Raw genomic sequence first — 15,936 nt, forward strand, 5'->3', positions numbered from 1 at the left:
GATGCCGGTGATGGTACTAATGCTGGTGGTGGTGGTGATCTTGGCGATCACCATGTCTGACCGCTGGAGGAGGGGTGCAGATATAAGGTCCCGGCGGTCACCCAGATGCCTCTGTGTTGCAGGCCTTCACCTACCACCACATCCAGGAGATCATGGCCCAGCTGCTTCGCACCGTGAACCGGACGGTCATCACGATGGGGCGGGACCACGTCCTGATTGTGAGTAGCTCTCTTCCTCTTGTCAAACATTTCGTACTGTTCATGGTGAAGGAATGGACTTTCCGGAACACCGGACCGTGCTGAACACCAAGCGCCGCTCCCTGCTTTGTTTTTTTTTTTTTTTTTTGGAGTGCAAAGGGTCAGATGTTTTTCCTACCTGAGTTGGGAGAACATGAGCGTTTACTCAAGTTGCTGAAATAAAACAAGACTTAGGACTTGTCTACCCAGTTGGGTATGCCGGTGGGGAGGGCACGTCTCTGGTAACAATGGAGAAGTGAGGGAAGCTCTGTGTGAGTGGGCCTGGCAGAATGCTTCGCATTCACGTCCACCAGGAACCTGGACTTCTGGCCTAGCGTCAAGCAATGCCCAGTCTCCGAGGTCCTGTGAGCTTGGTTTTGTAAGTGGCTTCATTGTGTGTGCACTTTTCCCGTAGCTGTCAGTTAACATCAGGCCACTGCTAAGTCTTGGCTTATTCTTCTGCACAAACACAACATTCCGTAGATCAGGAGACGCTGGCCCCATAGTCTAATTATTTTTTCTCTCCAGACAGAGTCCATCTCTAACCCTTGAACCTTTGCCTGTCTTGCTCTAAGCCAAGGGCCAAAACCTAATGCTTACAGGGGCCAGTCACCAACATAAATATGTCCCACCGTGTCACTCTCTTTCTTGCTCAAGCTCTCCAGCAGTTTCCCATTTCACTCAGAGTAAAATCTAAACCGTTGCCGGGGCCTGAAATGCCCTTTGCCTGATGCCGATTCCTTTACATGTTCCTCCCACATGCAAAACGCAATTCCATTTGCCGTTGCCTTGGCTTGGCCCCTCTCTCTCTCCGTCAGGTCTGACTGCTCGTTCCATCACGTGAATCAGATTTTGGTTCAGGGTCACCTAACCGGAGAGGCGTCCCTGCCCCGACTCCCCTTTCTAAGGACCTGCTACTTCTCTCCAACCTCTTTCAATGGCTGCATCTTACTTCTTTAAACTTGCTTAGTACTTATCACCACCTGAAATATAGATGGCATATATCCCTTTATTTATTGGGTTGCTGTCTGGCTCTCCTGGTGAGAAGATGAGCTCCAGGAATGGACCATAAGGAATTTTGTCTGTTTTGTTTATTTGCATCTCCAGACCCTACAACGGGGCTGGCATGTAGTGGGTGCTTGATAAATCCTTGTGGAATGAATGAGTGAATGAATGAAGTGTACCAAGCAGGGACCCTACTGTTTAAAGAGGATGAGTGGTACTCAGCTCTGACGATGACACCATGTCGGACTGGGTCATATATGTTTTTCAGAACTCCCAACTTCTCGAGAGGAGCTGGGAGTCTATACACTTTATGCGAAATTTCCCGGCATTTAAGTGTTGGCGGAGAAGTCAGAGTGGACGTTGACTGTGGCTATACTGCGGTCCTGCTGCATGCACACAGAGCATTAGGTGCTCACTGTTATTCTGATCGTAGCTGGACGAGAACCTGTTCCTCGGAAGCAGTAGAGTGTAACAGTCTGTGTATACCCATTCAGTTCCGTCCACTCGTGTCAAACACATGTGTACTTGTGGTATGTTAACGCACATCTCAGGGGGTGGGGACGTCACAGAGACACCGGCAGCAGTTCCAGACACGCCTGCCTCCCTGGGGCAGAACCACGGGGATTGGCCTCTCATTTGTCTCACTTACCATCCTTCCACCTTAGAAGTTTCATCATTTCTTATTCGGTTACCAGCTTCCATATCTGCAGCTCCCATAACACACCTGAGATAAGCATCTTCTGCTTCCCCTGATCTTTCTTCCTTTGCTTTGCAGCCAGACCTAAGGATGATCATCAATCCATTTGGTCCGTCTCGTCTCATACATCACAGGCTCTTCTCTCTCACTCTCACACACACACTCTCTCTCTCTCTCTTTCTCTCCTTGAGGAGTGATTCTTTAAAACAGTGTGGGGGTTATAGAAGGCACCACAGAACTGGTACCTGTGGTTTTCTTTCCTTGCTGTCGGGTACAACGGGGTTCTCTGTCCCTTTGCGTTAACCGCACGGGCGGGTAGCCGCGGCTTGGCCCTCACTCACTGCAGCCAGCTCTCTGAGCTTTCCATTTGATGCCCTGCCCTGGCTGCCTACCTTTCCTCACTGCTGCCCCCTTAATCTTTCTGCCAGGACCCTCCCCCTACTCTAGAATGTTCAGTGGCTCCCCACTGTCTACCAAATTAAGTCATAAATGTCTTAGTCAACCCCTTCTTTCATCTGGCCACAGCCAGATTTTTCCCTCCCGTTTATTTTTCTCCATCCAAATAATTCGGCTGAAATGGATGTCTGGACATCGCCCCTGCCCGCCTGGCAACGGCGGCGTTCTCGGGTTCACGGTGCTCCCTGTGTCTGGAATTCCTTTCGTCTGCTGGAACCCTGCCTGGTCTTCAGGTCCAGCATCCATGCGTTCGCTTCTGAAGCTGCCCCGGAACTCACCAAACTGATTGGCAGGCCCCCCTCCCTTCTTCTATCTAAACCACCCAGCTTTCCCTTCCTTTTTTTTTTGAAAATCAGGTTTATTGCAGTATAATTTAGTCATGAAAATTTGATGATGAATCTTAGTAAATACGTGGGGTGGTGCATATTTGTGTGTGTCTAACTTTAAAGGAAACTGTCAAACTTTTCCATTGGGCCTGTACCATCTTACATTCCCACCCACAAGCAGTATTTGGGGGTTCTAGATGATCTAAATTATCTACGTTATCTACACTTAGAATTGTCAGTCCTTTGGATTATAACAATGCTAGTGGATTTATAACAATTCTAGTTGTATCTCATCGTGGTTTTAATTTGCATTTCCTGAATGACTACTGATTTTGGGCATCTTTCTATGTGCTCTGCCTCTCTGTCTCTCTCTCTCTCTCTCTCTCTCTCTCTCTTTTTTTTCCTGAGTCATTGTAATCTGTGAACTGACCATACATGGCTCCTCTCTTATCCCTAAGATTTTTGAGGCCCAGACCTACCTAGTCTGAAATGGGATAATAATAGACCTTTTCCACAGAGTTGCTGTAAGAATTAAATGAGATAGTATGTGAGCAGCATCTGCACAGGTGTTTTTATACATAATATTCATTCATTTATCCATTTAGGATCTTGCAAGACCTTCCGACATACTTGCACAAAGACTCCGAAATGACTTAGGTATGGTCTGTGCCCACAAGAAAACCATGCCCTCCTCCAGTGGGAAGTCTTTCAAGAGTCCCAAATCAGCTGTGTCCCAAACCCAACTCATCACCAGACCCCAGACGCCGCTCCACACTCTCCCTGCCTTCACCATCTCAGTTTATGGTATCGACCTCCTCTTGACCCCAATCTCTCACTCACCTGCCACTTCTGTTGCCCACTCAGTGCTGCTGTTTCCAGTACATCTGGCCTCAGTCCCTCCCTACCTGGCTCCCCATTGGCTCTCAGAGCCCCCGTACCTCTCTGGTTATTGGACTCATTGTCCTTGGTCCATTGCAAGGTGATTTTCTGTGTTTGTGATTCATACCTCCTACATGCTGTAGACTCCCGTGAGGGCCAGGACCACATTTTACTCATTCTTTTATCCTCAACACCCAGCAGGGAATGTGGCACACGATGGGCACTCAATGAATGTTGAAATGCTGAATGAGTGAAATACGCCCCCAACATGGTGTGCTGTATCAGACCTCCATATTCTTGTGTGTGTGCTTCTCCCTCGGCTTAGATCGCTTTTTCTCCTTCTAGGCAAGGCTTTTTCTAACCATGGGGGACCAGCCCACATGTCGGGGAGGGGGCGGCCTGCTCAGACTTTCCCTGCCCTCCCACCCTGGGCTGGTTCCAGGAACCTGGCAGAGGTTCTGAGTGGAAGCTGTGTCATTAGTCTCAACGACCCTGGAGGTTGCTGGGGTAATTATCGCGATGAGAGCATAGGGCCGGAGCTCGGGACAAACAGCAAGCACACCTCACCGGGGCAGGGCTGTGCCTGGCCGAGAAGGAAGGAGCAAGAAGGCTTTTCTAGAGACCTCGCTCCATGTTTGCAAAATGAGCACATCCAGCAATCCCGAGAATGGAACTCTTTCCTCCCAATTAAAGAAGATGATGTTGGAAAGTAATTATTCAGAGGTCAGGAGTTCCCGTTTTACTGCTGAAAGCCCCAATTTAACTTCAAGTTGCAATTTTTACAAAGAGGAGAGATCCCCATCGCAGCCGTCATTTTTAATTTGTCAGATGGTTTTTATTGGTTACCTTCCATTGCTTGGGAATATTAAACAACCAATATTTCTGGCAAACACCGGACGTGTCAGATATTTCTGAAATCCTAAGAAGGCTTGATCAAGCACGGGGCGGCTGCTTTCTCTCATGTCATTATAGGATTAAGTAGTGACATTTTCCCCTCTATTTGTAGGAGTGGGAACATTGCGATAAAGGGTGTTTGCTATTAAATTTACAGGATCCATAGGGCTGGGATGATTGCTTCTTGTGCATAGCACATTGTAATTATCATTTGCTGGAAATAACCATTCCTGCATTGCCCACCTGAACAATGAAGTGTTAATGGTGACAAAGGAGCAAACAGGTATTTATTTTACCAAAACAAAGGGCAGGGAAAAGCTTTTACGTGGCTGCTGCCCTATCTTTCTTTCTTTGCGAGAATCTGGTCCGTCTATTTTATTTACTTACGTAACCAAAGACTTTGACTTTGAGGCCGAGGAAGGCAGCCTGGGTGGGTACAGAGGCTGCTTTGGGTGAGGGAGAACGGGAGACGGTCTCCACATTTGTTCTGGAGAGAATCGCCTCTGTAGCTGTAGGCTGATTTCACGGCTCTAGACCTTGATGACTTCGGAGTGATGGGCTCTGTCATTTCCGAGATGTTTTTTCATACATCTGAGTGTCTTGACTTGGCCGCTGCCCGTTCTCCTAAGCTTCTGAGTCAGGGACAGAAAATAGACGTTGTTGGATGTACCAACTCTGGTGGGTTGGTATTAACGGCCATTGAGAAAGATCCAGAGGCCGTGTCTTGGCTCAGTGGGAATGAGTGCTGAATTGATTGGTGATCTCTGCCAAGAGCATAAGACTGGCGACCTGCGGTATGTGCAAAACACTTGCAAATATTATGTATGGACTGAAATCAACAGTGTTTTTCTGGTCCAGCCCAGAAGGTCTTGTATAAGCAATATTCTCTTCCACACAGTCTTGATTTCCTTTAAGAAGACTATGGTTTAAAAGCAAACGAGAATGGAAGAAACCAATAATCAGAGAGTTGACATTTTTACCCGGGAATGGTTTCTACATACCACACCTCGTATCTTATCAAATGTAAGAGGCACCATAATTTTATGTGCCCAAAGAAAGCAAATGTGCTACAATTAAACTGTGACACAGTGGTTTATTATTGCACTGACTGTACTCTTTACAGAGGTTAAAATATAAGAAAGAAAGTTGGACCTAAAATTCCTACCATGTGGGTGGAGCACACCTTTGAGTCTTCACAGGTACTTGTCATCATCTCTCATTATTCAGGAGGCTAGACTGAACATCATGGCCAATGTTGCACAGCTCGTAACAGGGTAGGACGTGAACCCAGGGGCATGTGCTATGCTGTTCCATAGGTTTGGGGGCAAGATGAGGGAAAATTACAGGCTTGTTTGTGCAGGTGGTGGTTGTGGGGTATATCAGGAAACCCTTCCTGGCCAAACGCATCTCACTATTGACTGCTCCAGAGAAGGCTGCCCCCTACCTCTGGCCTCCCGAGGGCTGGGGACAGACAACCCCATTGGGAGAACCCACCAGGGACCGTAAGCACTGCCAGAAGTTCTTGGAAAGGAAACAATCTGGTAATTTTATTGAAATTGGGATCTAGCTTTTATTTTGGGTAGTTAAAACAAGCCTTGGGGTGATATATTTTGGGCCTAATTACCCTTGTTTCCGCAGAGGAGTCTATTGAGTGTTTAAATAAAGGTAAATACAGTTGGCATCATGCCAGCTCCAGAAATTCAGAGCAGTTTGTTCAAAAATGAAAAAAAAAAATAGCGGAACTCACCCCATTCTTCACCTCACGATAGCACCGAAGACCCCAGGGAACACCTGCGTCATCAGGGAGCAGGGTTTCCAAGCTCTGACTTCCTTTCTTCAAATGGCAAATGGCCCAGCTACGTACTACTCTCTGCCACACTGTGGGGCCACAGACTCCAGCAAGGCTGTGCAGGGGCCACCGCAAGGCAGTGAGGGCCAACTCTACCCAAGCCCGTCCCGTGGAGAACAGGTGTGAGGGCAGTCTAGGACTTGAAGAGGTGGGGTTCCCAGCCAGAAGTGGTCGGTTGACTCTTGACCTTCACGCAGCCACTCAGCACTTTGTTAAAAACCAGTATTTATACTAAAGTCATGTATTGAGCACATATCCTATTTCAGGCAGAGAGCTAAGCACCTTACTACAGGACTTAACATGCTCAGGTACTCATAGTTTACATATGAGATAGCTGAGGCACAGAGAGGTTCTAGAAATGGCCGGTAATCACACAACTTGTTAATGAAAGAACTTGGATTTGCACCCAGGCAGTAGTGTTCCCAGAACCCCTGCTCTGAAGTAGAATACTGTTTTATTCGCTCCTACACTATTAATGCCTGTGAATGTTGTTCTTTAGGCATCGAACGTTTTAAAAGTACAAATGACCTACCTCCAATCCAGAGGCCGCCCTGCCTAGACCATGGAATCCAACGGGAATAACCTAGGTAGAAACTTTCAGAAACCTATAACACGCACAGCATTCTCTTGGTGGTTTTATAACACTGAAATCTTTGGGATCAATCTCCTCAATTCTGGTCATTGAACCATAAAAACCCTATAAAATTGGAACAAGAACTTTTTGTTTACTTGAGCATTGGCACTTATGAAACAGCAAGTTTAACAGACAAAGCCAGCATGGAGACGTGGAGATGCTGAAGGGTTTGGGAGGGAGAGAGGGCCTCCTCCCCTCACACCCGGTCATCTCCAGGTTCTGTTCATTCGGGTCAAAAGGCCTCTCAAGTCCAGCTTCTCTCCACCACCAATGCCACTTTCCCAGGGCTGGCCACGATCATCTTTCATGGCCGCCATCGCTACTTCTTCTAACAAGACACACGGCCTCCTCTCTTGTCCCCTTCAAATTCTTCACACTGTGGTCTTTGAGAGTGGCGCTCTCTTGGTGAGAAAGCGTCAGTGGCCCCATGGGGGGCTGAGAATCTTTGAGGCTGACAGAAGCTGTGATCCCCTGTCAAAGAGGAGACAGCAATGAGAGGGCCGCAGCCCCTGGCCCGGGTCACACGCCCGGGAAGTGGGAAACGAGGGTCCTCCAGAGCGTGAGGCCGACGGCCTACTCACTTCACTATACGTGTCTGGGAGAATGTTTTCCGAGGTGAACTGATTTGAGAAAATGCCTGGAGAGAGAGTAGATGTGTGTGTTAGAGGGAAATCAGGTTAGGAAAGGAAAGGAACATACAAGACACCTGAAATTCCAGGGGTAACCAAAGCGTGTTATCATCAGCTTGAGGGAGCTTGATATGTAAATGTGGTGTGGGGGGGGGAGGGGAAGCTTTGCTTTAATAAGCATTTTGGTAATTGCATATCAAGGAATCTTTGGCCTAAAATATATATGAAAAAAAAATCACATTAGTATCTCAACTTCCAAGGAGCCCATGTTGGGAGAAGTCAGTTCTCAAGGTAGACATTACGGTGCTGGGTCAAGTTCCCGAATGGCATGAAGTGTTTGCACACAGGGAGAGGGAGAATTGGGGGGGGGGGGGGTGTAAGCTGGAGAAGCATTCTGTGCCTGCTCCCCACCCTGTATACAACCTCCTCTCATTTCTCAAGATCATTTTTCTTCAGGGCCCTCATTGTTCTCTGTCCACTTTTCAGTTACGATATTGCTGTGTCATGATGGAATCATCTCTTAACCCATCTGTGTTCCGTTCTGGACTAAGATCCTCAAGGAAACGGGCTGTGCCCGATGGTCTCGGAGGCTCCTGTCTATAGGCCCAGGCCTCCTGGGCAGGGGGCCACGGGAGCATGTGTGTTGGGGGGGGGAGACGACAGACCGACTGAAAGTAAAAAATTAATGTCTAGCTTTAAAAACAAGATGACTTAAAAAACAAGATGACTTAAAAAACAAGATGAGAAAAGATGTGTTTCACGTCAGACTTTCCCTTAAGGAGCTTTTAAATATAAAATCCCCGTATACTTGAGTGGCCCTGTGTGGTATAATTCTCTTAGACAAAATTAAAGTTGGAAAGCTGGGGCATCAGAGCCGCTGTCGCTCTCCAAACCTTCCTTCCGTTCAGCGATGAGCCGCAGGTAAGGGGGTTAGAGGAGACAGAAGCTCCAAAGTGTGTTAGAACAGCCACTGCGCTCTCCCTGGTCGGCCCCACCAGGCAGACCTTGACCACGGAGAGAGAGTGGTCTCAGATACTGGGACCTTCCGTTCCTGCTGCTGCCACCCGGACAGGTCACACGTAACCAGCGGGGGGACCTACGCCTTGAGGTTCCTCAGGGAAGGTGAACTCGGGCCCTGGAGAAGCCGGTGTCTGTGCTGGAGCCCCCCCACACACACACACACACCCCTCCCCCCCCAGGGGCTCCCGTTGTCAGCACCCAGAGAGGGAGAGGCAGAGGCAGAGACTGCGTGTGGGAATTGGACAGTGAGTCCTAGGAAACGCACGGCCAGCATGCCATCTTCCTGACAAAATCACCTCCAAATATCTCAGTGCCTTTTGGCTTCTGAGAGGGGAGCCAGACAGACCTGACTCCGTGTCAGTCATTTTCAGTGTGTTTCTAAAGGTGAGGCTCCGCGACATCTCTGGCCCTGATTCCTGGCACTGGAAGAGAGGCTAGCCTTGGCTTGTCCTTGGGGAACCTTAGAAACTTGAGAACTTCAGAGTGTCTGCCATCTGGGCATCAACTCAGCGCCCTCACGCCCAGCGATGCTTTCTGAGGGCTGTGGAGTTGGGGCGCCAGGTCTGGAGTCCGAAAGGATTTTACCGGCTGGGAACGGGTCCCCCTTTTCTCAAAAGGAGCGAGGAGGCAGTATTTCACGGCCAGGAGGGTTCCCACAGTCCTGCTCCTCAGTTGCCTTATCCGCAGAATGGGGCTCACAGCTATTACCTGTCCACCCCCGCTGAGGATTGAATAAAAGCTTACATGGGAAGCTCCCCACACAGGGCTTCACGCGTGGCCGGCCCTCGGCAGGTAAGAGCTGCTACTATTCTCCCTCAGTGTGAGCATCTTCTCCCTACTGGGACGCGGGTGTCATGAACCAGACCACAAGCTGCGGTAGAGCCTCGACTTGGGAGTCTCTCCTGCGTCTGTGAAATATTACTAAGCTGTGGCTACAGCTGGGTTGTGAACAAAGCCCTCTTGAGATGAAATCAGCCACCATATGTCTGCTGCAAAGGCAGGGCTCCCAGACTAGAAGGAGGAATCCCATAACGGGGGGTCCTTCCTTTGAGAAAGGGGTTGGGGGACCGGAGCTGCCCACAGAGAAACCCAGCTGAGACAACTGAGGACCAACAGGCTTCCCCGCAGTCTCTCCCGTCCATGTTGTCCCTGCCTGGGACACCGGCCTTCTCAAGCGACCCACCGCAATCCGTTCCATCAAAGGACCCTTCAAAATCAGAACCCGTTTTTCCAGAGGAACACTACCTTCACACAACGATGCCTTTCTGCAGCCATTAAATATTTAAGATTGTTTTTAATAACACGAGAAAGTCTATGATGTAAGTATAGAGACAGGATTACAGGAATGCAGCAACAACAAAGAGAGAGTCATCAGGGACCCTGAAGGTGGGCGGAGGGGAGAAATGCGGCCCCTCACCAGAGGCCTGGGAACTCCCGCAGGTTCTGAAGCTTAAATGATGTTGGCATCTTCTGCTTCAAGGACTCATGGTTTGTACATTTCTATAATTTTACTTTTTCTAAAAATGATTTTGCTTTTCTTTTATAGTTAAGAAGAAAAAAAAACCCTTAAACACTATTTAAAAAAAAAAAAGAACAGGAATTAATGAGATAGTCAAGCATTTTCTTGTCTATAATTTCACTTTTCTTCTAACCAGCCTGTGATGCCAGAAAGCCAGATGGTTCTACTTTAAAGGCAGAGGTGGGGGGTGGGGGGTGGAGGTGAAGAGTTTCTTATTTAAAATTGTGCAAAAAAATCAGGGGCAGGAGTGCGGACTCTGGTCTTGTTCTGATCGGCCTCCCTACCCTGGATGTGTTATCTCCATCTTTTCTCCCAGTTCATTCAACAAACTCATGTATGAAGCAGTTACAGCATCTCAGGCAATGTGACAAACACTCTGAGGGTCCCAGAGATGTGACAATTTCTGTTCCCCAGGACTTGGCTCCCTGGTAGAGATGAGTGGGCGGGAAATATCAAAATAATGTAAACAGCAGCCTGTGCAAAGCCCTGTGGGTCCTTAGAGGACAGAGTGACTAATCTCGTGTGGTAGGGGTGGGGGATGATCAAAAAAAGTTACAGGGAGGAGGTGACATTTAAATTGCCATGTGCTGTCTGGATAGGAGTTAGGAGCCCAAGCTTCCAAATTTGGTAGACCTGGAAGGAGCCTCAATCTTCCCCACCTCACACTTGTGGACTTTCACCAATTACTCCTCTCCCTCCAAGCCTCAATTCATTCTTCTGGAAAATGGGAATAATCGTAAGCAACCTTTGTGATAAATTTTTGATGAGTAACTAAGATAATGGAGACAGCCTGACCAGGTGGTGGCGCAGTGGATAGAGCATCAGACTAGGATGCGGAAGACCCAGGTTCGAGACCCCGAGGTTGCCAGTTTGAGCGCGGGCTCATCTGGCTTGAGCAAAAAGCTCGCCAGCTTCGATCCAAGGTCGCTGGCTTGAGCAAGGGGTTATTCGATCTGCTGAAGGCCCACGGTCAAGGCATATGTGAGAAAGCAATCAATGAACTAAGGTCTCGCAACGAAAAACTAACGATTGATGCTTCTCATCTCTCCGTTCCTGTCTGTCTGTCCCTGTCTATCCCTCACTCTGACTCTCTCTCTGTCTCTGTAAAAAAAAAAAAAAAAAAAAAAGATAATGGAGACAAATTATTCAATAATAATAGCCCGTTGCAACTTCAAGAAACTAGAGCTTTTTTAAACACACACACGTTAGTAGTGTAGCTCCTGTTCATTTATCCTGCCAAAATGAAAATTATTTCCCATGGTAGATAGGTACTGGAACAGTGTCCCAGGTGGAGGGAACAGCATGAGCTAAGTCACAACCTCTAATGTTTTGGGAAGGGGCAGGAGATGGGTACAGGAGAATGTGACTGAGTAGTGGGAAGCTAGACTATACATATGAGGCTGGAGTCAGATTGCAAGGAGCCTTGTTTGCTGTGGGAGGAATGTTATGCTCTAGAATGGTGCTGGGATCCGAACAAAGATTTAAAAAACAAACAAACCAGGGAACGTCAGCAGGGAGATGGCCGGGTCCAAGAGAGCTGGAAACGATACAGGAAGGTGGGCTGTGAAGGCCAGTGCCCTGGGCCGCATGGAGCAGAGAAGGACTCATGCTAAAGGACTTCCATTCAGCTCAAGACCTTTTGGACTTGAGACTTCACAAGGTAAGGAAAATAGTTGCTATTTTCAGGACACACTGTATAGTGGAGAAAGGGGTGAGAAAACTAGCCACAGCCCCACTCTAAGACAAATAACCATCACAAGAGAAAGACAAGGACAGCACTGAGAGGGTCAGAAGGAGGGGGCGTGGCATCCAGGCGGGCGGATCAGAAAAGGACGTGGGCTTATTGTTAGACACCCATCCCCACAACGGACCATCATGAGCACGGGCAGCATCCGTGCATTCCTTGCCTGGCACAGAGAAGGGAGTCAACAACTGTGTATTGGGAAATAAGGGACTGTGGACTGAGCTTCACCTGAGATGTTTCCTGGGAGCTGGTGGGTGTGTAGAGTGGAGGAGAGAGAGAGCCCTTTCAGAAAGTCCCAGCCGGTCAGTGGGCTGAGTTTGTGAATGTCAATGCTCCCCGTGGCTTTGGTTTCGTTCTCTTTGATCCCTAACTATGGGGAGCACATTGTTTCTTTCTTTTTTTTATTAATTTATTTTTATCTTGAAACAAACAAGCAAACAAAAGAGGACAACACGTCATTCCTCCTCTGCTCCTTCTGTCCTCCGTACAGGATCTGGGCGCGTGGCGCTGGGGCATTCAGGACTGGGGTGCTGGGTGGAAAAGCTGTCTGAGCCGCTCTTGGCTGTGACAATGAAAGTGACTCGGTCCATTTGGCTCAGGAGAAAGAAGGCTTTTCTGTCAGCATCACCAGGATATGGTGGCGTTGCCTGTGCTACCTGGGAAACCAGCCTGGGCACGAATGAGAGGTCGTTGTGTTTAGCTGATGATTTAAATATATATATAATTGAGCCTTTGCCAAGGGGGGAAGAAGGTACGGGTTTCATTTGAGTGAAATTTGATGTGAGATAGCTATGGATTCAGAGAATCCGTGGAAGCCATTCGTGATAATAAAGCTTTTGTTTGCTTTGGGGCACATAATCCTTCGGTGTGATGTTTATCGTCCTTGCATATTAGTTGTGGTCCAAGCCAAGGCAGAACGCTCTGCCCAGAACGCCCCTTCAGTTAGACAGCCCCTGTCTCCTTTGAACTGCATTTCGGTCTGAAATGGACCCAGTCACATGGAGTAAATTCTGGCATTCTAATGGAAACATTACAGCAAAAATAGTTAACAATCTGCTTTAATTTCAAAACCAATTTTCCCCTTCACACAGTAAGGCAGGATCTTGGTAAAAATGCACAAAATGCGTTGGGATTTAATTATGACGGCAATTTGTTCTGAAGCAAGGTTCAGCGGGCTGTCAGGATTCTGGAAAAGGGTGTTGGGGGCTTGGCAGTGGGGAGGGTTGGAGCGGCTTTGGTGTTCCTGGGGCCTGAATACCATGCCTACCACAGTGGAAGCAAAGCCCCTGGCACATTAGCTGCTGAAGGTCTGAGTCCGTGGGAGGCGGGGTGCTCCCTGGGAGCCTGGGCACACCACCCCCCACCCCCATCCTCATCCCCACCCCACCCCTACCCCACCCCTCTCCCCCTCCCCCTCCCCCCTCTCCCACACCCTCACCCCACCCTTATCCCCACCCCATCCCTCTCCCCATCCCCCTCCTCTTCCCTCTCCCTCTCTCCCACCCCACCCTCCATCTCCCTCCCCCTCCCCCCTCTCCCACACCCTCACCCCACCCTTATCCTTTACCCCATCCCTCTCCCCATCCCCCCTCTTCCCTCTCCTTCTCTCCCACCCCACCCCCATCCCTCTCCCCCTCCCCCGCCCCTTCCCTCTCCCTTTCTTAACTTTAAACTTAACCTAAGCTTAACATTACGTATTTTTCATTTAATCAACTAGCGGCAGCTTCCCGAATCACAACTTGTATCTCGGAATTTCGCTCAGATCTTGAACAAAAATACGGACTGAGTCGCAGCTCAGATCTTAAAAATTCGTATGTTGGTCTGTTTGTATCTCAATGTACCACTGTCCATGTACAAGGGTAGCTGTGCCAGTGACTCTGATGGAGGGGTCCCTGGTGCCAGGGGGCTGTATGGGGGACACCCAATGTGGCATTCAGGGAAGGCCTCGCCTGGGAGACTGTGCCGCGGGGTGGGGGGTGGCGCGGTGGGGACGACTCCAGGCGGAAGGACACGTGTGCACAGACCCTTTTGGAGTGTTGCATGCTGGATCTGAGGAACGCAAGGTCACTCGGTGTGACAGGAGAGCAGACAACACAAGGGCCTGTGATGGCGTGTCCATGGGAGAGGTCCGGCAGAACATTCTGGGTCATAGTGACAGACCCAGTCGAACTTCCTGAGTTTATCAGGAAATCATTGAATGGCATTCAACCAGAGTGCGACGTGGTACAGACCTAAATTTTGCAATGACTGCTTTTGCTGCTGTGCGGAGAACGTGCTGGAAGGGTGTGTGTGTGTGTGTGCGTATGTGTGCGCACGCGCGTGCGCGCGCCCACGCGCGGGACCAGTCAGGACTCAGTGGGGGCCAGCAGAGAGCAGGCGGGGCTTTGGGTCGGAGGCCCCCTGCAGAGGGGTGTGCTTCCCTGGACCCCAGCTTTGTCTGGCACTGAGGAAACCCAGCTCTCGGTGTGCCCCTCACGGGCTGAAGGTCCCGTAGGAGGCCGGAAGAAATCAGATATTTGGGAAACCTCAGGAGCAGGGGCGACAGAGGTGTGATCAGTGGGAATTCAGGCTGTAATCTGATTGAAAGAAGGTAGGGAGGAAGGTTCTCAAAAGTGGTTATGAGCACGCAGTCGGCCAAACATGGAGCACAGCAGACGTCCCCAGTCCTGGGAATGGACTAGTTCCTCAGCTCCTTTTATTACAAACCATGCTCGGTGGGCGTAATGATCATAAAACATCTATGCTTTCTGGAACTTTAAAAAAAAATACATTTTTAGTATGCAGAGGGTTGCCTTGAGCAGCTTAAAATGAGAGAGCCTTTTCAAGGGAGGGCTCGGGTGGGGCCCCCACTCAGCCAATGAAGAAACAGCACCGGGAGGTCGGAGTGGGTCTCAAGCCCTGTGTCAGTGCTTCCTGGAACTGCCCTGGGCTGTGGTGTCTGGTAGACTCTTAACCTGTCCCACCCACCAACCACCTGACTTCCCACGTGACTGCTGGGAGTCCTGGGCCAGTCATCTCTCCTTCCTGAACCGCCTCCTGCTTACAACGGCCAGAACCCAAGAGGGGCACCTTTCACCTCTAGGATGTTTGACTCCAGGTAACAAGAATTCTTCAGCCTGGAGCATGCTATGCCACACCCAATAGGGCTGTGTCTCATGGATCTCCGAGGACTTGGTTAATGAACGTCCATTGTCATGGTTTCTGGTCTTACTCAGGGTGGGAAGAGTCCATTTTTTATCAATACCACTTTTTTTTTTTTGCCCTGAGAAAATTCAAAGCCTCTTACAGAAAGCCACTGACGCCTAGGAAGGCATCTTCGTCCTCTCTCTCAATTCACTTCCTTTGACATAGGAGTGCCTACGCATTTATTGAGCGCCTGGTGTGTGCCCTCCATTGGGCTCAGGGCTTTCTCCCACTGAACTGTCAGATGCACTTGTAAGGCAAGGCTTATGTTCAGTATTGCAAGAATCAGAGGTTCACTGGGGCTACCTGTCCCCAGGTTACCTAGCACAAAGAAGGTAGCAGAAGGTCCAACCCACAATTTCTGAATCTGTGTCCAGCTTTTCCCCTCTAAATAGGTAAATACGCTGGTTTTAGATGGCTCATGGACGAGGCAGAGGGAAAAAGTTGAATCACACGATGAGAAGGTATTTTTCTTTTCAATTCTCAAACATCCTGATTAATCAAGTAGAAAACCTATCTGGCACCAAAGCAGCTTTAGCACATGTTGAATATTTGCTAACTCCCTTTTGGAAAAAGAAAGCTGGTCTCAGGCCTGGTACCTTCAACATTCAACAGTCTCTGGCAAGAGTTTAATAAAATTAGGCCCTGGCCAGTTGGCTCAGCGGTAGAGCGTCAGTCCGGCATGCATGTGGAAGTTCCGGGTTCGATTCCTGGTCAGGGCACACAGGAGAAGCACTCATCTGCTTCTCCACCCCTCCCCCCTCCTTCCTCTCTGTCTTTCTCTTCCCCTCCCGCAGCCAAGGCTCCATTGGAGCAAAGTTGGCCCGGGCGCATAGGATGGCTCCATGGCCTCTGCCTCAGGCGC

At 49.2% G+C, this 15,936-nt stretch overlaps 1 protein-coding gene across 2 annotated transcripts in view; it reads left to right on the forward strand.

The window, feature by feature from the left end:
• The window catches only part of DOCK2 (dedicator of cytokinesis 2), a 401,087-nt gene that overhangs the window by 175,088 nt on the left and 210,063 nt on the right, over window positions 1-15,936 (forward strand). For both annotated transcript variants that reach the window (XM_066342684.1, XM_066342685.1), the window contains exon 27: window positions 123-218. In XM_066342684.1, the coding sequence (XP_066198781.1) occupies window positions 123-218 (96 nt within the window). The remainder of the gene's footprint in view (window positions 1-122; window positions 219-15,936) is intronic.

Source organism: Saccopteryx leptura, chromosome 6 (genome assembly GCF_036850995.1).
Source record: "Saccopteryx leptura isolate mSacLep1 chromosome 6, mSacLep1_pri_phased_curated, whole genome shotgun sequence".
Classification (NCBI taxonomy): Eukaryota; Metazoa; Chordata; class Mammalia; order Chiroptera; family Emballonuridae; genus Saccopteryx; species Saccopteryx leptura.